This window comes from Eremomyces bilateralis (genome assembly GCF_010015585.1).
Source record: "Eremomyces bilateralis CBS 781.70 unplaced genomic scaffold P152scaffold_6, whole genome shotgun sequence".
Classification (NCBI taxonomy): Eukaryota; Fungi; Ascomycota; class Dothideomycetes; order Eremomycetales; family Eremomycetaceae; genus Eremomyces; species Eremomyces bilateralis.
In genome coordinates this window covers 626,026-648,558 of record NW_022985072.1, presented here as the reverse complement: position 1 = coordinate 648,558, position 22,533 = coordinate 626,026, and the positions used below count along the sequence as shown (strand labels likewise).

The following is a 22,533-nucleotide window of genomic DNA, read 5'->3' as shown; positions in this document are numbered from 1 at the left end:
GATCTAGTCCTTCATCTAATTCCATACTGTCTCAATAGGATTCAGGTCCGGAGAATGAGCAGGCTAATAGATGGTGAAATCTATATCCAATTAGTAATGGAAGAATGAACAAAACCGGGTTAGGTTAGACACCCCTGATTAGCGCCGCGCTAACAATACTTTTGCCTGTAACCATAGTATGGCTTGTTTTTGGGTGGTATGGACCCTGTATTCCCAACCATGACAGTGCATCACGCATCCCGCGATATTACCAGCCCTCATTCTTTGCTTTTTCGCTCGTTTTGAGGGGATCAAGGTCTCCACGGCCATCAATTGTATGCAGAACTTAAAGATTGGCGTATTCTCGTAGGTTTTACGCTCATCAGGAACAAGGTCAATCAACATCTTCAATTCTTGATAACCAAAATGCTCTCCCGCTGAATCCGGGTATCCAGGTCACCTGATCATATGGAACCACTATTTTCTCACAAATCGCTTGAAGATATTCTATTGAACGGATCATCGTGTTGTTATCACGTTGCCCTTTGAAAGCGATATCTACACCTGCCGGATATGGCCGGAGGTTGGGCTAGCCAGTGGGGCGGGTGTTTCACTTATGACAACTATAGAAAGATGAAGAGCGTAGAGCATTTCCTAAAGCCATTTAACGCTTTTCCTCTCTTATCCTCCTAGGCTGGTTTTGCCTTTGCCCACGCACCATTTCTTGATTTCTGCATAGCAACGCACCATGGCGTCCTCTCTCACTGAGAAGGTGTTCATCGTTACCGGAAGCGCCTCTGGCATGGGTTTAGCCACTGCCAAAATACTACTCTCACGCGGAGCTTCACTGGGTCTTTGCGATTTGAACGGATCTAGCCTAGAAAAGGTCGTGCATAACCTCGAATCCGACCAGAAGAAGAGGGTTCTCGCCGAACCAATTGACATTGCAGATCGATCCGCAGTAGCCAGTTTCATTCAGACAACAAAGAAACATTTCGGGAGGCTGGATGGAGTTGCAAATATCGCCGGCGTCGCAGGCCACAAGCTAGGAAACGAAACGGTTTGGGAGACGACGGACGAGGAGTTCGAACACATTATAGGTGTGAATGTCAAAGGCCTCTTCCATGTCTTAGGGGAGTCCTTGAATCCTGGCGTTTTGGAAGAGTTTGGTAGTGTTGTCCACATATCAAGTATGTTCTCGATGCGCGGATATCCCAAAGGTGCGGTGTTCAGCGCTAGCAAGCATGCTGCAATTGGGATGGTGAAGAGTGCGGCGATCGAGGCGGGAGAGCGAAATATCAGGGTGAACGCAGTAATGCCGTGAGTATAATACATCCTTCATCTGGCGGCATGCGCTGACCGTTCCTTCAGCGGCGCAATCGACACACCGATGCTGCGTATTCTTCAAGACAGTGGTGCCGATGATCCTGCTCCAAATACGCCAATTTCGCGCCTTGGAAAGCCAGAAGAAGTTGCGGAGGTCGTTGCGTTTCTCTTGAGTGATGCGAGCAGTTTTGTCAGCGGAGCTTCCTGGGGCGTTGATGGAGGTGCGAACGCTTAATGCAAAAGAATCCTTGTTCTGGCCTATCTGAGAAGACAAATGGTCTTCCATGTCGTCATACGCTACAAAAAATAAAGAATTCTGGATTAACATTACTACTACGTTGCCTCTACGACGATTGGCGCTATCGACGTGAGCAAGGACAGTTAATATACCTATCTCCAATGTCATACCAGTCTATCCTCGAGCCGCTTCCTGCTTAAACAAGAGGTGCGCCGAGGAGGAACGAGGCTTCAACTCGTAGAGATCCATCAGCTTTTGAACGACGTGTGCCGCCTTCTGTCCCCCGATTTTAACCTTGGATTAATCACTTGCTGACTTCCTACGGCACCTATGCACCTCTATTCCCGTGTCAGATCCTACATCTGCACCAGGTACTTCTGTAACGACTTCTATCTTTTTCTCAGCCCTGCGCCTGTTTCCATGCCAATTCCTACATCTACACCAGCTACGAATCTTATAACCACTTATGTATCTTTGTCAGTCCCTGCCCCTATTCTAGTATCTTATCCTATTCCTTCTCCTTTATCTCTTACCGTTGTCTGTTACTGTGTCTGTTACTGCGGCTCCATATTATTAACAGCCTACCTTGCAACCTCCCTCATTAGAAAAGCTCTTAGCTGATGCCGAGCGTCGACGACTTCAGCCCGTCCTATATGGCTGTAGTAATATAAACTCATTAACAACTTTTTGGCCGAGACAGGACAGGAAAACGACTCGGCAGAACTGGTTGAAGCATGGATTATGGCTCTCAGTACAAGAGGGGTGTACGCTTCCTGCATCCCAAGAATGGCATGTGCAACGATGACACCTTGAATTATTCAGTGAGTAATTTGAACAGGTTGATTCGCTAGAATTAAGCTAAAGAGGAAAGAAAGGAGAGAGGGAAAGGTGATCGAGATATCCGTGGCGGGTGAAATACAACCACTCCTATCGAAAGTTGCGAGTGGCTGATATCGATCAAGCCACAGAGGACGGAATACAGTTATCCGTGCCTCATGACCGCCCCACAACCTCCGGTTGTGGGTGCTCCCACACCAAAAGTCAAACCCACGCCAAAAGTCCAATTTTACCATCATCTTCAAATTTATACCACCAAACATGTCTAAACGCGTCAAATATTCAGAGGAGACTATACAGAAAGCACTCAAGAAGGCTACAGAGCAAAAAAAGGCAGGAAAATCGGTTAGCGTTTCAGCGTTAGCGCGTGAGTTCCAAATCAGCCGGCCTGTCCTCCGAGGCCGCCTTAAAGGAAAAACATCCTATACCAAACGTTCTCCGTTCGTACAAGCGACCAAACTCGATCAGCTACAAGAAAAGGCTCTCCTAGCTTGGATCCATCAGCTTGATGAGTGGGGAGCGCCTCCTACGCCCACAGAAATCGAAGCGTGCGCCAACTCTATACTCCGAAGAAACGCCTTCGATACAACGCACCCACCTCACGTTAGTAAGAACTGGAAATACAAATTTATCAAGCGCCACACCCTTCCGCTTATCGACCAAAAACCAGTCAAAGACGACCGCCTACGCGCTGAGGATCTTGGACATATACAGTATTGGTTTCAACTCCTTCAGAAGCAGATCCAAGAGCATGGAATCGAGGCACGGAATATCGATTGGCGTTTGTAGAAATATAGTATTATTAATAATATTGCATGCTCGTGCTAATCAAGTACACCAATAGTTAATACTTCCCCATGTCTATAGGCAGCAGGGAGGGCGTCGCACGCAATATTAATTATTAATAATAACTAACTACCTTGGAGGTATTCTAGTTAGCAAGTAGCAGCTCCTTCCACACCGGATCGAACAACCACCCGATTGTCCTTGGGATACCATCCTTCATTACGAAATGCACCCACACTTCGTATCTTAACGCGTTTCATGCATTGCCGCTGACCAATATTCGAATTTTGGCGATCCGAGACTGTAGGCAGAATGGGTTACGAGGCAGCAGTTGCGATTGGCCTTCCCCCGCATTCATGGTGTGATATGGCGCGAATATCGGAGACCCTTTCCAGTTCCTAGATATCCTCGCGAAATGCTGGATATCTATATAATTGCAGCTCTGTCCAGATCATATTAAGCACTTCACACTGACAAGAGTACTTTAATTTTCATCGAAAAGTTAGGAAAGCCATCTAACAGCCATGGCTTCGGAAACTCCCAAGATCACTTTGTATACCAACCATTTGTGCCCGTTCGCGCATCGCGCGCACACCACTTTGGAAGAGCTTGGGTTGCCATACGAGCAGGTCATAATCGACCTGCAGGTTCCACGCGAGCCATGGTACTTGGAAGTCAACCCAGTACGACAACTATGACGCTTGTTCGATGAGCCCATGCTAACGATTCTTAGCGCGGCCTTGTCCCATCGCTTAAATATGAATCGTCCAAGATCCCATCGACGATCCTCACCGAGTCCGCCACTGTCTCCCAGTTCCTGGTTGATGCACACCCCTCGCGACTTCTGCCGCCTTCCTCTGAGGCACCGCTTCTTCGCGCTCGCATCAATTTCTTCGTAGACACCTTCAATAACAAGGTCTCTTCCTACCAGCGGAATATCGCCTTCCTGGAAGGCGCTGAAGCAAAGGAAGCGAAGGCTAAAGAGTTGGTAGAGGTGATCCGTAAGGAGATCGAGCCATTGTTGCCGGAGGCAGGACAGGGGCCTTTCTTCGGTGGAAGCGAGGAGTTCACATTTGCTGAGGTGAGTTAAGTATGACGTTATGGATACACCTTTGCGAATGAAAACCCGTGGGTATATATCGCTGACCATATGGCGCCAACATAGACGCAAGTTGGTCCGTTTATCGCACGATTATATGGATACGCTGAACACGGGGAGCACATCCCTAAGTCCTTGATTGCAGATCTTGAGAAGCTGCCGAAGTTCTCACGCTACGCGAAGGCAGTGATCTCAAGGCCAACCTTGACCAAATACTTCCCTCTGGAAGGTCTTATTGAGGGAACGAGAAAGAGGATCGCTGCGTTGAAGCAGAAGGAACTCGCGGCGAAAGCTTGATGTAACAGTTGCTGGTGGTTTCGACGGAGCTGAAATCTCGAATGGTGTATTGCACAATTTAACTTCCGTCCGTACTTTACATGACCATAACCAAATCCTTTGTGAATAAACCCGATCTTCCTTTTTGTGGTTTACGTTGCGTTCTGGATGCTCTCATCTATGTTCGCTTCAACCTCCTGATCCACGAAATGTCGTAGCCCATCACCAGGTTCGCCCATGCAAAAAAAAAGCCGATAAAGCACAGCAGCTGGACCAACACCATTGAATAAAAATGGATGAACGGTCATAACTTCGTTAGATTTCCCACATGCAGGTCGTACTCATTGCAATTATCAGGCGATGCAAGATGTCTATCGACTTGCCCTCCTCTTTCGCTTGTCCCGATGTGCATCCACAAGTTTGCTATCCGCCACTTTCAGTGCCATTATGAGCTCCGCTGCATGGTGTTCATCCTGCTCCGTCATTTCTGTTTTCAATCGCCGCTCGGCTGCGAACCGTGTGGTCTTCGGGCTCAACTCCGCCGAGGATATTTCAGGAGTCTTTGGTGACCCAATTTCATTTTGTTCCTCATCCGATGATTCCAGGTCGTCGACCCTCCGTTTGACTCCCGGTCCGAGAGACAGACTAGTGGTGCTACCCGAGCCAGCAGTCGTGTCGGTCGATGCAGTGATGGCTGACTCTGGGATGCTGACCGCTGGCGTTGATGTTGTGTAGCGGTGACCAACGGAGAATGCTGGGCGTCGTTCATCGGCTCGCCTCGTTGGGGAATGCAGAACGGGGAGGTCGGCGGTGAGAATAGGGTGTAGCTTCGGTAACGGGCGATTTACTGCTGCCCATTGCCTCGCGTTGGAAGTGGGAGAGACTTGAGGGGAGAAGTGGTAGCGATCACTGCCTTCGGAATCAGTGCCGTCTCCGCTTTCACCGTCTTTCTCGCCGATGCCAGGGTGAAAACGATTGCGGGACCGTGAGTTCTTAGCGGACATGGACGTTCCAGGTCTCCAAAGAGGCTGCGACTGTAGGCCAGTAGTCTGTCGAGTGGCTGGACTGACAGGATGCCCCTCGAATGGGGATATGATCTGTGGAGTGAATTTGGAAGCCCTTTCAACCGACTCTCTGAATGCTGGAGGCGAGAAGGAAGGGGACAATGATGCTGCGTCTGCCTTCCACGTCATGGTCTCATCGGTACATGACTTGACAATCCTAGGGTCAATTCTGAAGTGACCGAAGTTCTGGTGAGACGGGGGCAAACATTCACTGACAAAGGACGGCCCAAAAAGAGGCGCCAGTGCCCAACGAATGTCGTAGCAGAAGTTCGATGCGACAGCTTGAGCACATCGGAAGGGCATCCAGTATCCTAATTATCTTGTCAGTACTGAACGGTAATCTCCATATAAAGGCATGCTCGTACCTTGAGCGACCAGCGCCCCCCCAGTAATGCTATGGCTTATGTCTCGCAGACCAGGGTTGACGTTCAGAACTTTCGCAGGGGTTGTCTTGGAGTATTTGCAGGCTTTGAAGAAGGGAGTGATGCGGACCAGGCCGATGTTGTAGTCCCACATCACGGTGTACTTCTTGTCTTCACCTGGAAGCTGGAAAGTATATTGGAACACTGTAACTTCGTTAGCGATGAGAATTACGACACATACGGTTCCACCTGGTTTGCGTCTTAATATTTAACATTTGAGGATCAAGACGTACCTTCAAACCCTTCTCGGCCAGTCTTAGACCAGAAGGACTTCTTATCGCTTGAGTATGGGATTGGTCGGCAGTACTCTCCTATGCGCCCCACAGGAAAGATTCGAAACTTCTTATGCTGTGCAGCCATCTCCTTGCCAGTTCCGGCCTCGTACGGCGCGAAGTTCACCCGCCCTCTAGGCTTTCGTTCCTTGAATATGGGGGCATCTTTGGGTAGTTTCGCCGGCCGTTGAGTAGATAGTGAGTCGTATTTGAACTGACTACTGGGGTGCTCCGAACTCTCTCTCGCCTGGGCAGGTCGATGGGACTGCGGCCTGGTAGACTCAGGAGCGGAGCGTTGCGGTGATACTCTGCCGGGTGGAAGAGGCTCAGACAAAGGGTTAAGTAACGACTGGATTTGCATCGCTTCCAGATATCGAGGGAGTCGTCTGTGAAATGGGAAGATAAAGTGACAGCACTTGAAGTACTAAGACAAGGCTAGGACGAAATAGTGTCCCAGGCCGGGATTAAGTGTGCAGCAAATCCTGGGAGTGAGGTTTGCGAGTGACTGTGGCACTGTGAGATAGAGATCGGTTTGAGCCGTAGCGCCAGGGACGGATAATTCAATCTTCTACAAAAGAAGGTTGGCGTGATGCCTCGTTTGCCCTCTATTTTAAAGGTGCTCACGAGGACTAGAAATGAGCACTCCCTTATACCCGCCGGCCAGTCATAGGTTTCTTTGATCCCACGTCCGGTCTTTTGCTTCCTTCCAGAAAACCTGCAACAAGCAGGTACTCTGCCAACCGGCGACTGTATGGTTCTTTCAGAAGGCGCTCAGCATGGAAGCCTGCACGAATCTTCGCCTGCAGCCGTTCCGATGCCGCTCTCTTTATTGTTCAGATGGGCCGAACGCGGACCAAGATTTCCGAATCGAAGTTTCTACGTCCACGTCTGAACAAGATTTTGTTCGCTGGACAACTCGGCTTGAAAAGGAAGTGCCGAGGATACGGAAGGGTTGGTCGGAGGGTAGATAAGTGGATAGGAGTATTGGATAAGTATATTTCTGGACAGGTAGAATTTGTCAGTGTCTGCCAGAACCAGTGAATAGCAGCGGGTGAGGATTGGGGAAAGATATCACGCCACCTGATCTTTGATCTAGACATTCACATACTTGGTTGCTCTCCGAATCAGCGACTCCCTCTCATAGAATATTATAACTTTCCGCTGGTGGCCACGTAAAATGACTGGGTTCGGCAGTACCAAAACACAAGAACAATATCAGTGGATGGTCATCGCGAGACTACTCTATCGGCTCGGCGAGTGAGATCATTATTATGCGGTACGTTTGCCAGATGCAGATGGCCTCTCAGACCGCCAAAATGATGTCTCTTTGCCCACGCCGCAGTCAATTGTAACTCTCTTAGAAGCACATGATAAGTATGTAGGTGAGGATTAAAAACAAAGCAAATCAGAGAACGGAGGAGAGTAGAGTACGGACTGATATCGACGAGGAACCGGGAAAATCTCCCGCGGACCAGTTAAGATATTGACCCCGTGAAAGCCCCAACGCTAGATTCGAGGCTCATGGTGTAGTGGTGGTCTCAGCCTTTGAATCCTCACTTCCATAACCTGCGGGTATCCTCTGGCGGCTCCTCATCCTCAAAGACTTTACGCCTCACGGTTCAAGAACCAGTCCCAGCGTGAGTTGAAGACATGGGGTTGTCCACTAGAGCTAGGAGATGCCAATTGCCAAGCCGGAGACCGTTATTGGTGTCAGTGAAGCCCTGGTATATCACAATTTGACAGCCAGTGGAAATTCAGGATCGGTTTGACAGTCCATGAGATTTTCCATGGATATCTGAGGTTCCCTAGTAGGAGGGCTAGCATCTGGTATGGCACCCAGTTACATCAAACGCGAGAAGAATTCCAGCGTTCTCGCTGCGAGCAGCTCATGTGGTGCAAAGGAAGTCGGGCGACGTACTAGGATTGTCCAGGGTCATGAGCTTCTCATAGTCATGGCAAGGCTCTTTCTGGACTCCCGGCCCAATGGTTTTTACAGGTGCTTCCGTCGACCAACCGGCTGCAATGGAGTATATCCTAGGCCCGTCTGTGATCGTTCGCCTGTCAGTAGGCGACCCATGCCCTGCTTGATCTAGAGATGCAAGTCAAACGTGGCCGCCGGTGCCCTTGTTTGGGCTTAGTCGTTGCGGGTGGCTGCAGCGGGCGATCAAAACGCAACCAAAAGCACCGACAATGCTGATTGGATTAGGTTTCAGTTGCCAGAGCCCAGTTTGGAACACCAGCTGAGTACACAGGTTTGAGCAACAGGGCAAGCAGGCGTGACTCGACAGGCGGTCCTCTGACCGGAGTCAGGGCTCCCGCTGCCCTCGGTACGGCAGTGTTACTCGGTTTGACAGGCTGGTTACAACAACGTGGGAGTATATGGACTTGGCCCTTCCGTTGGCGCAACCAGCCCTCCACGACCCTAGAAACAAGTCTCGTCAGGTATGCGAACGCCGGTGCTGCAACTGCTTCGGCAGAGATTCTGCTGTTGGTTTAGTCGAAGCCGGTTCGTTGCATTTTCCTCGCAACTGAGACCAATTCGGCTTCCAGACATAGTAGAGACACTGGGAAGGATATGTGTCGATGGGATGTGTTGATAGCCGTTCACCGCCGAAGATCTGCGGACACCGCTTCATGTTTCACTTTGACCGCTCGTCGACCCGAATCTTGAGTGGGAGCATGTTGCTGCCCGTTGCCGTAAAGCATCGATGCGACGCTGTTGGGAGAACTCTAGAGTGATGAGAGCCTCAAGTCACCTGATCCTTCCGGACCAGCCACCGAAGGAAGAGTTCCTGATTGAGAAATATCCGCGATCGCTCAAGCTCTTCAGAAATGTCGAGGAGATTTGGTCTGTGTCTGCCGGAACAATCGGTGTTGTTGATCTGTGTAACGTGGCTGGAGCCTTGTAATTTGCGGCTGGGAAGCGAGGGAAGTACCAGCAAGCGGACCTTAAGAGATCCCGCGGATGAGGGCAATCTCTAACCAGAAAAAGGCATCTCATCCGGCATCCGCGTATGTTTTGGAAGGACGAAGGTAAAGACATCATTCAAACATTTAGGTGAGTGGTATCTAACGATGCTGTGAGAAATAGGAGGCAAGCTGTGTTTGCCGACGGGAAGTGCCAAATTGTCCAGACAAGATACTTCATGGGATTGAAATTGCCGGCTATACTAGGCCTCCAACCTAGGCTCCGTTAATCAGTGAGAAGAAGAGGAGATTCTAAGGCTATGCGACGTGAACCATTAGTTGAGAGGCATCGGGGCACAAATCGATCATTGATCGATAGGAGCCCACACTGGTGACACGTTTGCTCCAGCCAATTGTTGTGCTAGCTTAAGGAATGAGCGCATGGTGCTGCCTTAACACCAATACTGCCGTCTTGGACTTTTCCTCATCAAGGAAGCTCTCAAGTCGAAATAGATTGGCGTCATTGAACAACCGTGATTGAGGTGCAACGCTCCATGCGAGATGAGTGTCACGGTGCCTGGAAGCAGAATGCTATGGTCACAGTGACAGGATCCGTTTCCAGGATTCGATCCAGCAGTCCGATGGACGCGTGCTCATGTCGTGCAAAGTCCAGATAATGGCATTGTTATCCCAATGTCGACAAACTCGAGTTCGATTTAGCCGCTGAGTGGAGGATTTTGATCTCCTTGGGAGTCGACATTGCGTCGTGTGCAACCATAGGTATCGTCGGGTTAGGCATCGATTGGGGTTCCACGTACGTCGAAAAAAGCATATAAAAACCGACAAGCGGTCGGAAAGATGATAAGCCGAAGGGAAGGCCCAATTGCAAACCAACAGACGGCAAGATCAAGGCGACGGCTTTAGATTCGTGTGACGAAGTCAACCCGAGCCGAGATAAACATCAAGGCTTCTTTCCAAACATGAATGAAGAGCTAATGAAACCATCCAATGGATCTTGGCTCGGACATCCATCGCGGGCGTTCGGCTGCGTCAATACCTTAGTGCTCAATACATTACCGACTTCATCAATTCAACAGGAGACAGTAGCCTTGGTTGGATCCGGTAAGGTTTAGATGCTAAATAACTGAGCTGGTAGCATTGTGACACATGCGGATGATACTCTTGAATTCAATAGTTGAGAAGGCGGAAGTGAAAGAAACAACACAAGACGCGGATCGACGGGGTACAATATACAATCTTCGGCCTGTACGGTAATGGAACTTTGACATTAAATACCACAATAGAGGCATGGATGGGCATCGAGCGTTGATTGTAACCTCGTTTTTGAGAAGGAAGAATGAGATGATGGTTCATTTAAAGTTCAGCCAAGCGAGCTAGTGGTCCTGGGCCAAGCAGACATTAATCGCACTATGAATTGCAGGACGAAGTAGTAATAATGAAATATTCCCATTTGAGGATATCAGCGCTCCATACGGCAACTAGTAGTGTACTAGTAGTTAGTAATATACACGCTGTAACCATGCCCAATAACCATGAAATCCATCATCGCATCATGAATAGTCCCATCGCCCTTCCCACCCTCGTCATGATAGTTAATCGCTATCGTCGTCCACCACGAAACTCTCCTCCTGGAAGCTATCCTCCTCACTCTCCTCTTCACTCACCACATATTTCGCCGGCTTCCTCGCCGCCAGCCGCCCCGGCCTCGCCACCGGCTTCACCAGCGACTCCTCCTCTTCCTCATCGCTGAGCAACTCATCCACCATATCATCCTCCGAATCCACCACCTTCGGCGCCGCCTTCGCCTTCGGTTTCGCCGTAGATACCCCGGCGCTCGCAGCAGCCGACGCCTTCGCCTGCTTCATCGCATATGCCTTGGCCGCAGGGCTCAAAGTCACCGGCTTCACCGTCTTCGGCGCCTTCTCCACCGCACGCTTCGCCGTCGGCTTCGCAGCCGCGACCTTGCCCACCACAGCCTTCGGCTTCGGCTTCGCGCTCGCGATGAAGCTATCCTCCTCCTCCTCATCATCCGACAACACCGTCTCGTTCGCCGTCCGCACCGCCGGCCGCCGCGGCGAGTCTTGCGGAATCAACTTCGTGTAGTCCGTCGCGTCAATCTCGTCGTCCGAGAGGTCGACAACGCGGGACATGGTGCTGAGGCGGGAGCGGCCGCCGGCTTTGGCGGAGAGACCGTTGGCGCTGCCGGGACGGGCGGTGTTGGAGAAGAGGGTACGGGAGGCGCCGCTGGAGGTGTCCGGGCCCAGGCCGATGCCTTTGACCATCATGGAGACGTCGCCGAGGTGGTCGGGGCGAGAGTCGGAGGCGTCGGAGTCGCTGTCGGAGGAGAGGACGTATTTGGCGGGCTTGCGGGCAGCGGTGCGGGCTTGGCGAGCGGGGCGTTTAGGTTCCTCGGCGACGGCAACGAAGACATCAGCGTCGTCGTCGGAGTCTGGAGAGGGGAGGGGGGCCTTGGATGCTGCGGGTTTCTTGGGCTTCGCTGCGGCAGGTTTGGCAGACTTGGTGGTCTTCGTCACCGGAGCGGGTTTGACGGGCTCGGAATCCGCCATCTCTACATCAGACGACCCGTCGAATCCGGCAGACGGATACTGGAACTTCGGCCGGGGCGGGGACGCAGCACCTACCTCAGTGGCAGGAGGACTATCCAGTACCGCTTTGGTCGGCCCCGCCTTATTCAAATAACTCAACAAGCCAGCATTCTTCACCGGCGCCTTGCTCAAGGTCGTCTTCTTCTTCTTGACGATCTCGAAGTCCCCGTCGTCGCTATCGGCCGCCTTGCGCTTGCTCGCTTTCGAACCAGCGATGCCGCCCAGCTTAGCGGACGCACGGCGACCCATGCCGGCGATCTTCTTCTTGCGCTGCTGCTCGTCGGCCAGCTGGGCGTGCCATTCGTCGACGAAGTCATCGAGATCCCGCGTCCAGAGATCTTTGGGCGACAGCTTGATGAGCAGGTCGATTTCGGTTTCCTTGTCGCCGATTTGCTTGAGAAGTTTGTCGATGCGTTCGCGTGTGAGGGACCACATGGGCATCTAATGAAAATGGGGTTAGAAGGTCACAGGTACATGTGTTTGCTTGCGGGATACTTACACCCAACAGGTAGTCATAGTCGTTTGCTCCCACTGCTTCAGATTCCTCCTCATCTTCCGCTGCCTCTTCTAGCTCGCCTTCTTTTTTGGCATCCGCGACCTTCGGGAAGGGCCTAAAATTCAGCTTCTGCAATTCGGCCACCAGGGCCTGCTTCTTCTTTTTGGCGATGGTGAGTTTGTTGTCGATGACCATCTGGATGAAACGGGACTGATTGCTCAGTTTGTCAAGCTCCTTCTGGAGTTGGTCCAACTGAAACTCTTTGCGCTTCTCATAGAACCGAAGGCGGACGTGGTAGAACTCCTCCATAATGTCCAGGACCGTGTCATATTTGTGGATGCGGCCCTGCGCATCAAACGCAACGAGATTGGTCGTGGTCATCGTTTTGGCAAGCTTGAATCGCTCATCCAGACCCATCTCCACCGCAACCTGCATGTGTTTGTCTTCCATCTTGATAATGAAATGGACGGTGGTTGGGGTGTTGTACTCCGAATAGTCCTTAACGAATGATGGCGTCTTTTCAGCCGAGATGATCTCTTCAAGCTTGTCCTTGAAGTCCTGCGTCCACATCCGCACCGGCAATTCCGTGATTTCCACTTCGTTATTGCCAGTCTTTCGGATGATACCGCCGAACTTGAATTTGTTCCCACCGAGGTCTTCAACAGGGCCTTTGAAGCCACGGAACCAGGGGGTCATGGGAAGCATATCCTCCTTACAAGTCCCAGCCATCCGCCGCTTCATATTGTCTACGATGTCTTCAGGCTTGTAGTTCGGGATGGACGTGCTCCAACCGGTCCCAATGCCATCGGCGCCGTTGACCAAGATCATCGGAAGGACGGGGACGTAGCTGTGCGGCTCGATCGTCTTCCCATCATCTTCATGATACTTCAGAAGCGGCTCATCCGCAGGATTGAACAGCTTTCGAGCAAACGGCGACAGCCTCGTGTAGATGTAACGAGGGCTAGCCGCGTCTTGTCCACCCATGCGACGCGTACCGAAAGTACCGCTGGGCTCCAAGAGATTGACGTTATTGGATCCGACAAAGTTTTGAGCCAGCCCGACGATCGTCTGCTGCATGGAACTCTCGCCGTATGCGTACTTGGTCATCTCGGAGACGGAACCAGCGAGTTCGACAACCTTGACGTCTTTCTTCAAGTTGCGTCGGAAACAGGTATACATGACCTTGCGCTGAGTGGGTTTGAGGCCGTCGACCATTGATGGAATTGAACGCTCACAATCCGCGATACTGAAGAGGATGAGTTCCTTGTTCACGAACTCATCATAGCTGATCATGCGCTGGGACATGTCCAAAAATGTTCCAGGAACGAATTCGCGGAGCCAGTTCTTTCGAGCATCGGCTTTCTTCTTTGAGAAAGCGAGATCAATCAACTCCGTTTCTTCCCTCTTGATGGGTTCAAATTCTTTGAGATGCCGATCTAGGTCGCGGAAATAGATTTCTCCATCTTCGGGGTCGCTGGTACCCAATCCTTTGAAGTATTTGTGATCCCAGCCTTTTTGATGTCCATGCTCTAGCTTCCATGCGTTATATTCGGGCATGGTGAAGAAGGACTTCATTGACTTTGGATGTTTAGGGTCGCCTTTCCATACCTTCACGATAGGTGTGATGAACACGTTGAGAAAGTCGGGGATCTTCAACAGGCTAGGGAAAGAGCACTGGATGAAGTTGATCAGGAGGCCTTTGATATGGGATCCGTCGTGGTCCTGATCCGTCATGATCATCAAATGGCCGTATCGAAGGGACTTGGTATCCGTATATTCCTTCTTGTGCTGGAGACCCATGAACTTCTTGATGTTTTGAATCTCCTGATTCTTCGTGATCTGGTCGATGGACGCGTCTCGAACGTTGAGCAGCTTACCACGAAGCGGAAACACGCCGATGTAGTCTGCACCGACGACAGAACGTCCCGCAAGAGCGAGACCACTGGCCGAGTCACCTTCCGTCAGAATCAGAGTGCAACGCCAGCCATCCTTCGTGCCGGCTCTGTTCGCATCGGTCAGCTTGGAATTATTCATCCGGCTTCTCTTGCTACCATCGGACTTCGAGAGCATCTGATCGGCCTTCTTCTGAGCGAAATCACGAATGTTGCGCAGAACATCGGTTTTCAGCATCTTCTTCAAGAACTCGTCGCTGACGACGCATCTGCTTCCGAATTGTGAAGGCTTGGTTGTCAGTTGTTCCTTCGTCTGAGAGGTGAAGGCTGGGTTGACAATCTGGCAGTTCACGAAGAGGAAGAGGTGGTTCTTGATCTGGTGTGGCTTGAGCTGGACGCTCTTCTTGTCCTTCTTGAGGATGTCCATAAGCTTGGAAACAATCTGATCTGCGACATAGTTGACGTGGGAGCCACCTGACGATGTCGCGATAGAATTGACGAAAGAGACTTGCTGGAAAGATCCGTCTGATACAGCGAAGCCAATTTCCCATCGTGGATCGGGATTGTCTCGTAGAATGACTTGCTTCTCGTTCGTTTCCGATTCACCTTGTTCGGCTTTGATCGCCTTGGTGTACATCTCGATGTACTTTTGAAAAGTATTGACCTTGATGCGATCGCCGTTGAGCTTGACCTTGACGCCTTTGCTGGTGCCTGCCAAGTCGTAAACTCGGCGTTTAATGAGTGCTTCCAAGTCGTCATCGATGCCAGCCATGCCAAATTTGGCGTAGTCTGGACAGAAGGTGGCCTTGGTGTACTCGTCGCCATTTTTGTTGTCCGTGATCTTGGCCTTTCCCATCACGCTCATGTTCTTGGTCCAAGTCTGCTTGTATCTCTTCTTCTGTTTGGCATCGGCGGTTTCGATCGTGAACTCCGTGCTGAAAACATTGCAGAGCTTCGCGCCGTAACCGTTACGACCACCGGTTACTTTCTGCTGGTCATCGTCGTAGTTGGAAGACGTCAGGAGATGGCCGAAAATCATCTCCGGAATGTAAATCCCCTCGCGTGCATGGATCTCGATCGGGATACCGCGTCCGTTGTTCCAGACGCTGATGACACCGCTTTCACGGTCGACCGTGACACGAATCTCGTCCATGTTCTTGTCATTCTGCTTGTTATCGGCGGCGTTGACCAGAATCTCATCGAAGATCTTGTATAAACCGGGTACGTATGTGACCTCTCGCATTTCCATAGACTCGGTCGTGGAGTTGAACACCCACATCTGCCGCTTCTCCGGTTCGACGGAACCGATATATGTATCCGGGCGCTTCACGATGTGTTCCAACTGGGTGAGCTGTATCCAAGTCAGCGATGTATTGCAGTATGACGGGGTGGATCAACCGACCTTCTGATATCTATCCGAATTGCCACCCTTCTTCGGGGTGGGCTTCTTCTTGGGAGGCTCGCCATCACCCGTAGTGAAACTCTCGTTCTCAATTGATTGAAGAGGTTTGCCACTCGATTTCTTCGGAGCCGGTGCTTTCTTCAGATTCTTCGCGCTGGGAGGTGTGTTTGAGAGCAGGCTATCGTCATTGATAGATGCGTGATCTATATCCGAGTTCTCGTCCTCGGAAACCGGCTTTGCGCGCTTTTTTGGCGCTGCTTTGGTGGCCTTGAGAGTGGTCTGTTTCAGTCCGGTGGCCTTGGCTTTGCCTGCTGCTGCCTTGGGTTTGGCAGCAGGTTTTGCAGCAGTCTTCGTGGTTTTCGCGGTTTTCGCCGGCGCCTTCGCCTTCTGCGAATTCAGTTTAGCATCCACTTACATCTGATATATCACTTCTAGGCAGGCTTACCTTCGTCACAGGCGCGAAATCGGAACTCCCTCCATCCGAAAACACCGAATCATCCATCATGGAGTCGTCCATATCGAGGACAAACGCGGTCCACGCGCAACGCCCAGTTGTACAAGGTCAAATAGACAGTAACAAACGAATGGCAGGTCTATCGACCAGCATGAGGATTTTCTGCAATGAGAGTGTAAGGGAAGCAAAGGAGAGATTGAACGGTTGGGATGGAAGTTGTTGTTCTGTTATTGTTTACGCCTTCACTGTTTTGGAGAAATCCGCCACGTTTGTTTGGAACGCGAGCCCCTCGACGGGGGGGGTGATCCTCACTCACTTTTGATTGGCTGTGCTGCACTTCGCCCTCATTGTAGCATGCGACCTAAAATGCATTAACTATCAAAGTCAAGATTCATTTAACTACAGCTCTCGCATTTACACAAATTGATGGTTCGGGCGATTTGGAAGGCCTCGTTTCTCAGTTTCTGTTCCTCTGCTTATTGCATTCTGTACATGTGACCTTCTTCTGTCAGGCTTGACCAAAACATAGGATGTCCCTATTGTCCCGCGTTTGCAGGTGTAGGCACTGGATGTGAATAGTGAAAGCGTGAATGGACTCTCGAGGGTAGAGGTGTGTCTTAGTAAGAAACAAGGACATACACGTAGCATCCTTTCAGCACCGAAACTTCGAAGGAAGAAGCCGTGATACTGTGTAGCCCCTCTTCCGTACGACGATATCCCCCAAGATTGAGAGCGGTCTTGCTATCCGGGGTTGATTGAGCGGCGGTAGTGGTAGTGTGGACTCACTACCCTGAACGCTCGAAAGTATAATATAGACATCGGTGCCTCGCAGGCCATATTCATGCAAAAGCCCATTCCGGTTGGCGGTATAACTCCTGTCCTGATATAGTCCGCCATGCGTACTCCATGACCAGCTCCGAGATTCCTCCCAAACGCCACCCAATGCAATGTTTTAAACCAAATGCAAGCAACATCTTCAACACCCCTCACTCATCATCCGGATCCCTTCCCAACCCCCCACCCCTCTTCAACTCCTTCGCCCTCCTCCTCTTCTCCCTCCTCGCCACCCTCTTCTCCTCCGCCTCCGCCTCCCCCTCCTCCCTCCGCTTCTCCAACCGCTCTCCCAAATCCACCACCATCTCCCTCTCCTCCTCTCCCCTCTTCCTCTTCAACCACCTCAACCGCTCCCTCACCTCCTTCACGCCGGCCTTCCTTACTTCCCCACTCTGCCCCGTCGCCACCAAATGCTGCTTGCTATTCAAATGCTCCACCAACTGCACGTTGTCTTTAAACGTCAGGTCGCACGCGTCGCAGTAGAACCCCGCGCCTCGCCCCCGTTTCCCCACCGCCATCCCCGCCGGCACGATCATCGTCTTGCCCACCTGGCTCGCCACATCGAGGCGGTGCGCCCGCGCTTCCGTGTCGCGCGCATCGGGGGGCGTTGAGGCGCGCCGGTGGTATTTCTTGCCCGCGATTGTCGCTTCGTAGCGCGCTTTGGCTTCCGTGCGGGTGTGTTCGTCGCGAGTGTGCGCTTTGGCGGCGTACTCGTCGCGGTCCCAGGTTTTGCGGAAGGAGGTGTCGCTGGATTTGGTGTTGGAGGCGTTTGGTTTGGACATGGTGGGCGGGTGAATGGGGGGTGGCTTGTTGGTTGTGCGGGATAAGATTGGGATTCCTTCGGTTTGGGGAATTGAAGGTTTGCTTCCTTGGTTAATTCTTGGAAATACGAATAGGAATAGCTATCCCATTGCTGGACATGATGGTGTTGGATGGCTGGACAGTGGACTGGGACTTGGAGAATTTAAGTGGGGCGGTCAGGGAGAGTGGATTATTGACGCCTTGACGCCTTGCTTAACAGCCAGAGCCAGAGCCTGAGCCGTGAGCTTCTGTTGCACTGATGAGTTATGTTGGCTGTTGGATCTTGGTACAGTAGACAACGTTCGTAGATACGTCTATTCATTTCTTGGACAACCCAGCTCTCATCATAAGAGTCTCAGTAAGAGTAATGCTATAAATATCCTCTCGACTCAAAAGTCATAGCATAAGACACCGTCCTGCCCGCTCCCCGTAAACAAAAACGGTCTATCATCTAATCATCTCTCAACACCCAAGGTGAAGGAGTCTTACCATTTGGCTAGGAATCCCCCAAATCATTGTTCCGCTAGTCGTCTATTCCCCCTCCCCCTCCCACTCGCTGTCCTTCTCATTCCAACTCCTCCCAAACTACTCCCCTCCGCCCTACTCATCGGTACCGCCCCCGCCTCGCTCCCCCCCAAACTACTCTGCGCACTCATCGGCACCCCCCCCATCCCCGCCAACACCGCCGCCATCGCCCCCACATTCCTCCCCGCATTCTCCTGCTCCCCCTTCCCCACCTCCTCCTCCTCATCCCCCAACGCATTCACCGGCCCCAAACTCGCATCCAGCAACGAATTCAACCCCTCCTCCCCGGGGTCCCCCATCTCCACGATCCGGTGCAGGTCATCTTCCACCTCTTCCTCCGTCAGCGGAATCACCTCCGGCTTCTGCTTCGCCTCAATCCGCCCCCGCGATTCGTAGATCGTCCGGTACATGATCCGCGTCGCGGGAACCAGCCGGAAGTTCGCGAACCGCTCGTTGCGCACCGCCCCGCGCGTCGCATGGTGCGTTTGGGATATGTTGCGCTCCATCTCCGGCGCACCGGGGGTGTCGTTGTCGTCAATTTCGTCGCCGATCGCGGGCGTGGCGCCATCGTCACCGTTGCCGGGGTGCGTGCTGTTGACGCCGTTGGGGGCGCCGTTGGCCTGCATGCCGCTGGTTTGACGGCGGAGACGGTGGAGATGGATCTGGGCGGCTTGCGCGGCTTTGTTGGTGGCGAGGGAGAGTTCTTTTTCGGTGAACAGGCGGTTGACGGAGTGGACGGGGTGTTCGGTCTTGTCGGTGGTGCGTTGGCGTTTGGATTCGAAGCCGGAACCGCCGCTGAGGTCGGTGCCGATGGCGCCGGGGGTGGGGGTGTCGTTGTCGTCTTCGAAAGCGGCTTTGCGCTTCCGAGTATTATCTTGGCCGGTGGGGGCCCCGAGCAGCTCCTCTCGATCGCGGTCCATTGCTTTGTGCCGCGCATGCCGTGTCTTGCGCGGATGTTGGGTTGCACCAGGGTTGTTCAGGTCACCCAAGGAGAATTGAATAGGATGAAGCTGCTGGGCGTTCGTGTCGGCAATATCCAGCTGGTCCTTCTCCCGCACGAGACGGGCTTTCCGGGCATTCAGCTGGTTTATCAGGCGTTCGCGGACGGTTCGTGACAGGATCTTGTGCTCTTCTTCAGCGGTCGCAACCAAAAACGCGGCTCGGTCTTCGATGGTTGTTACATCCCTCTGGTAGCGCGTCTACAAACAAACATTAGTATTGTACCGTTTAAAAGATCGTCTGGGAAGGACGACTTACCGCAAGCATCGACAAATCGCTGTCTCGTGCCGAATAATGGTCATTGACCGTCCGCACATAGGCTTGGTAGAACCTGCCTGCTTCCGCATCAAAATCGCGTTGCGCGTCGTCCATAGTAAATTCATGCGAGCCCAGCTCCTCTGCTATGAGCTTCTTGATTGTATCCGGGCTGTCGTCTAGCGGTCCGTCGTACGGCTTGGCCTTCAACACCATGTTCATGTCGACATGGAGAGCCAGCTGTTGGGCCTCATAGTGAAATCGTAGGTGGACCCCAAACGCCGTGTTCATATCTTCGATCTTGTCAGCGATCTGCTTCCGTCGCTTGTCGAGTTTGGAGAGTTGTGGGGGAGAGTGAGGGTTTATCCTCTCTGGAGGTGTGCCGCTTCGTGGTCTCGCCATGATCGGACAGGATGGGTCGAATTGCGTTGTGGAGGTAAGTTGGGAGCAGAGATTTCGTATCCAGAATAGACGTTGATGGTCGCTGGTATCCCAGAATGTTGTCGTCAAAGACTGCCTGGATCTAATGTGGTGGAGCGGTAAACTCGGATCCGGCGCAGAAGGTAGTTGGAGGGTTGGTAGAAGGTGCTGGTGGAAGAGAAGAACCCGAGATTGAGCCAGAGAATGAAATCGGTAGTCAAGATTCTTTCAGTGACGATATCAACAGTCGGCTAGGAAGTGTATGATCAGTCCAACCCGAACTTTTACATGGCGGAAACAAGATGGCTTTGTAGTGCGAGTGTGATGTGCTCTCGTGGGTGGTGGGTGTCGCAGAGAGAGGGAGTTCCCTAAGAGCCAGGACCATCGAAACGCTTGCGGCGCTATTCCGAAAGTGGTGTGGCGTCCGCTTGAATTTCAGCCAATCATTTGCAACAGTCTGTCACCAGATCTCCATCACCAGATCCCTTGAGGCGTTTTTGAAGCGGAGCTCGATTGACCTTGAATAGTGCTACAGCTTCGTTTTATGATTTACATTGACGGTCTGTACGGAGTGAATGGTCTGTAGGAGCATCTCATCTGAATTTGACATTGTAATACGATATGATGGTTGAGATATCACGCGTTTGGTGATGGTGATATTGGTGATATTGGCAAGTAGGTGGTTGGCCAACAGGCAGGGGTTCGAACTTCATGGGGCCATCATCCATTTCGCTTCCCTGTGCGTCCTGGCGTAATACTTTCTTCTCGGGCCGCATTTCAGGGACAACATGAAACCCATTCGCAACAGGTGGTGTGCCGTTTCCTCTTCATGCCTACTTAATGACTTAATGGATGTGTCTGCCGATTGTATGTTTGCTTCTATGATGTATGCGTAGATTCGCGTCCTATTCTTCGCAACCCAGAATCCCACATACTATTGGCCTCATCCATCATTGTCCACCCTGCCCCTGAACATGAACAGAGACGCACCCAGAAGAGCCGGAAAGGCCTGGTACGAATTACTGAGTGTTGATCTCCTATACTATGTTGCCAGCTACACCGTTTTACATCCTTTTGTTGCGTGGATTGTCCCGCTTTGTCTGCGTGCTCAGTTGACCCCGTATAATCACCGCGCCTTCCTATTTTCCGTGGGCTACGCCGCATTTCTTACATGCGTCTTCATCGCGAATGGAATTAGCAAAATATTGGCATATGGAAAACCGAGAAAAGTCGATCTGGGGGAAGAGGTGATCGTAGTCACTGGAGGAGGTGGAGGTCTTGGTCTGTTCATTGCCCAGGTCTATGGCATCAGAGGAGCAAGCGTTGCCGTGCTCGACGTTAAGTCGACCAACGAAGATGAAGTACCAGGCATCACGTTTTACAAGTGCGATGTCAGAGACAAGAATGCGTTGGCGAAGGTAGCGGAGAAGATCGAGAAAGAGGTAAGGCAAATTTCCTACTCTTTGGACACCGGTGCTGACGACAAGTAGCTAGGACCGCCAACGATTCTAATCAACAACGCCGGAATTATGCATGGGAAATCTCTATTGGACCTCTCTTGCGAGGAAATTGAAAAGTTAGCCAATCTCTACTCCGTTTCCGGGAGAATACCTACTGACAACTTCACAGAACAATCCAAGTCAATTTATTGTCTCAATTCTATACCATCAAGCAGTTCCTCCCCGGCATGCTCGAGCAAGGTTTTGGCACCATCGTCACCGTTGCCAGCGTTCTAGGGCACCTTGGCTGCGCCAACCTAGGTACGTCCCCATCCGCACATACTAGTTTCCTGCCTTTCTTCCCTCCTAACATCCCCAGCCGATTACTGCGCATCCAAAGCCGGCCTCATCGCCCTCCACACGTCCCTCGCCGGTGAACTCGAGCAATCCCCCCACCCATCCGCAAAGAACATACGGACAGTGCTCTGCACCCCAGGGCAGATGGCCACGCCTCTCTTCGCGGGCGTGCAGACGCCGTCGAATTTCCTAGCGCCGGTGCTGGAGCCGGTGGATGTAGCGAAACAGATCATGAAGATGGTAGATGCGGGGGAGGGCGGGGAGATCGCGCTGCCGCTGTACTCGCGGACGGTACATTTTACGAAATGTCTGCCGGCGGGGGTGCAGTGGGTTGTGCGGAGGCTGAGTGGGATGGATAGAGCGATGGTGGATTATTCGAAGGTTGCGAAGAAACGCGAAAAGAGCCGTTAGCGAATGCTATCGATTTTATTCTCTTCGATATAGAATTGACAGGATCCTTTCTCTCTTTCATGAATGACCCAATGAGGCAATTCGGCAACGAGTACTGAATAGCGTTCCAAAAGTATAGTATGACCTCATTGATAAATGTGCTGCTCAATTACTATCCTTCCTCGCATTGTAGGGTCGCACATGATAAGGAATCGATCCATCCCAAACCCTTTGATATGTAGATTATTCATTATTTTAGATGGCCAGTTGCTGCGGATTGATAATCAAGTCGCTCAGTCCACTTTTGATAGTCGCTTTCGGTATGGAATACCGACAGACGAAGCTTCGGATGATATTCCGAATAGAAGTCACTAGTATCCCATCAGATAATGCAGCTCCCGACGAGGGGGTTAGTTGTTTGGACATGTAATGCTAT

At 51.7% G+C, this 22,533-nt stretch overlaps 7 protein-coding genes across 7 annotated transcripts; 3 read left to right on the top strand and 4 right to left on the bottom strand.

The window, feature by feature from the left end:
• The first annotated feature begins 297 nt into the window (after positions 1–297).
• On the top strand, positions 298–1,772 carry P152DRAFT_457159 (NAD(P)-binding protein). Its single transcript, XM_033679170.1, has one exon. It carries the CDS (start codon positions 728–730, stop codon positions 1,301–1,303), a length of 576 nt encoding a protein of 191 aa, XP_033535423.1. The 5' UTR covers positions 298–727; the 3' UTR covers positions 1,304–1,772.
• A 1,565-nt stretch (positions 1,773–3,337) lies between these two features.
• On the top strand, positions 3,338–4,683 carry P152DRAFT_457156 (glutathione-S-transferas-like protein omega 1). Its single transcript, XM_033679169.1, has 3 exons — positions 3,338–3,849; positions 3,900–4,247; positions 4,332–4,683. Exons 1-3 carry the CDS (start codon positions 3,691–3,693, stop codon positions 4,560–4,562), a joined length of 738 nt encoding a protein of 245 aa, XP_033535422.1. The 5' UTR covers positions 3,338–3,690; the 3' UTR covers positions 4,563–4,683.
• A 1,201-nt stretch (positions 4,684–5,884) lies between these two features.
• On the bottom strand, positions 5,885–6,660 carry P152DRAFT_394050 (uncharacterized protein; the record flags this gene model as incomplete). The annotated part of the gene is made up of 3 exons (XM_033676232.1): positions 5,885–5,916; positions 5,971–6,171; positions 6,261–6,660. Coding segments are annotated over 3 exons (633 nt in total), but the record flags the coding sequence as incomplete, so codon positions are not given.
• A 4,012-nt stretch (positions 6,661–10,672) lies between these two features.
• Positions 10,673–16,298, bottom strand: P152DRAFT_433287 (type II DNA topoisomerase). Its single transcript, XM_033677458.1, has 4 exons — positions 16,069–16,298; positions 15,624–16,010; positions 12,333–15,572; positions 10,673–12,274 (listed from the first exon to the last, which is right to left on the bottom strand). Exons 1-4 carry the CDS (start codon positions 16,138–16,140, stop codon positions 10,820–10,822), a joined length of 5,154 nt encoding a protein of 1,717 aa, XP_033535420.1. The 5' UTR covers positions 16,141–16,298; the 3' UTR covers positions 10,673–10,819.
• Positions 16,299–17,063: 765 nt separating this feature from the next.
• On the bottom strand, positions 17,064–17,829 carry P152DRAFT_506625 (uncharacterized protein; the record flags this gene model as incomplete). Its single annotated transcript, XM_033682487.1, has 1 exon — positions 17,064–17,829. Exon 1 carries the CDS (start codon positions 17,691–17,693, stop codon positions 17,064–17,066), a length of 630 nt encoding a protein of 209 aa, XP_033535419.1. The 5' UTR covers positions 17,694–17,829.
• Positions 17,830–18,458: 629 nt separating this feature from the next.
• Positions 18,459–20,224, bottom strand: P152DRAFT_414181 (uncharacterized protein; the record flags this gene model as incomplete). Its single annotated transcript, XM_033677019.1, has 2 exons — positions 19,495–20,224; positions 18,459–19,436 (listed from the first exon to the last, which is right to left on the bottom strand). Coding segments are annotated over exons 1-2 (1,377 nt in total), but the record flags the coding sequence as incomplete, so codon positions are not given.
• Positions 20,225–20,477: 253 nt separating this feature from the next.
• P152DRAFT_414177 (short chain dehydrogenase/reductase) lies at positions 20,478–22,394 on the top strand. Its single transcript, XM_033677018.1, has 4 exons — positions 20,478–21,353; positions 21,402–21,487; positions 21,541–21,671; positions 21,730–22,394. The coding sequence occupies exons 1-4, from the start codon at positions 20,886–20,888 to the stop codon at positions 22,116–22,118; spliced, it is 1,074 nt and encodes a 357-aa protein (XP_033535417.1). The 5' UTR covers positions 20,478–20,885; the 3' UTR covers positions 22,119–22,394.
• The last annotated feature ends 139 nt before the right edge of the window (positions 22,395–22,533 follow it).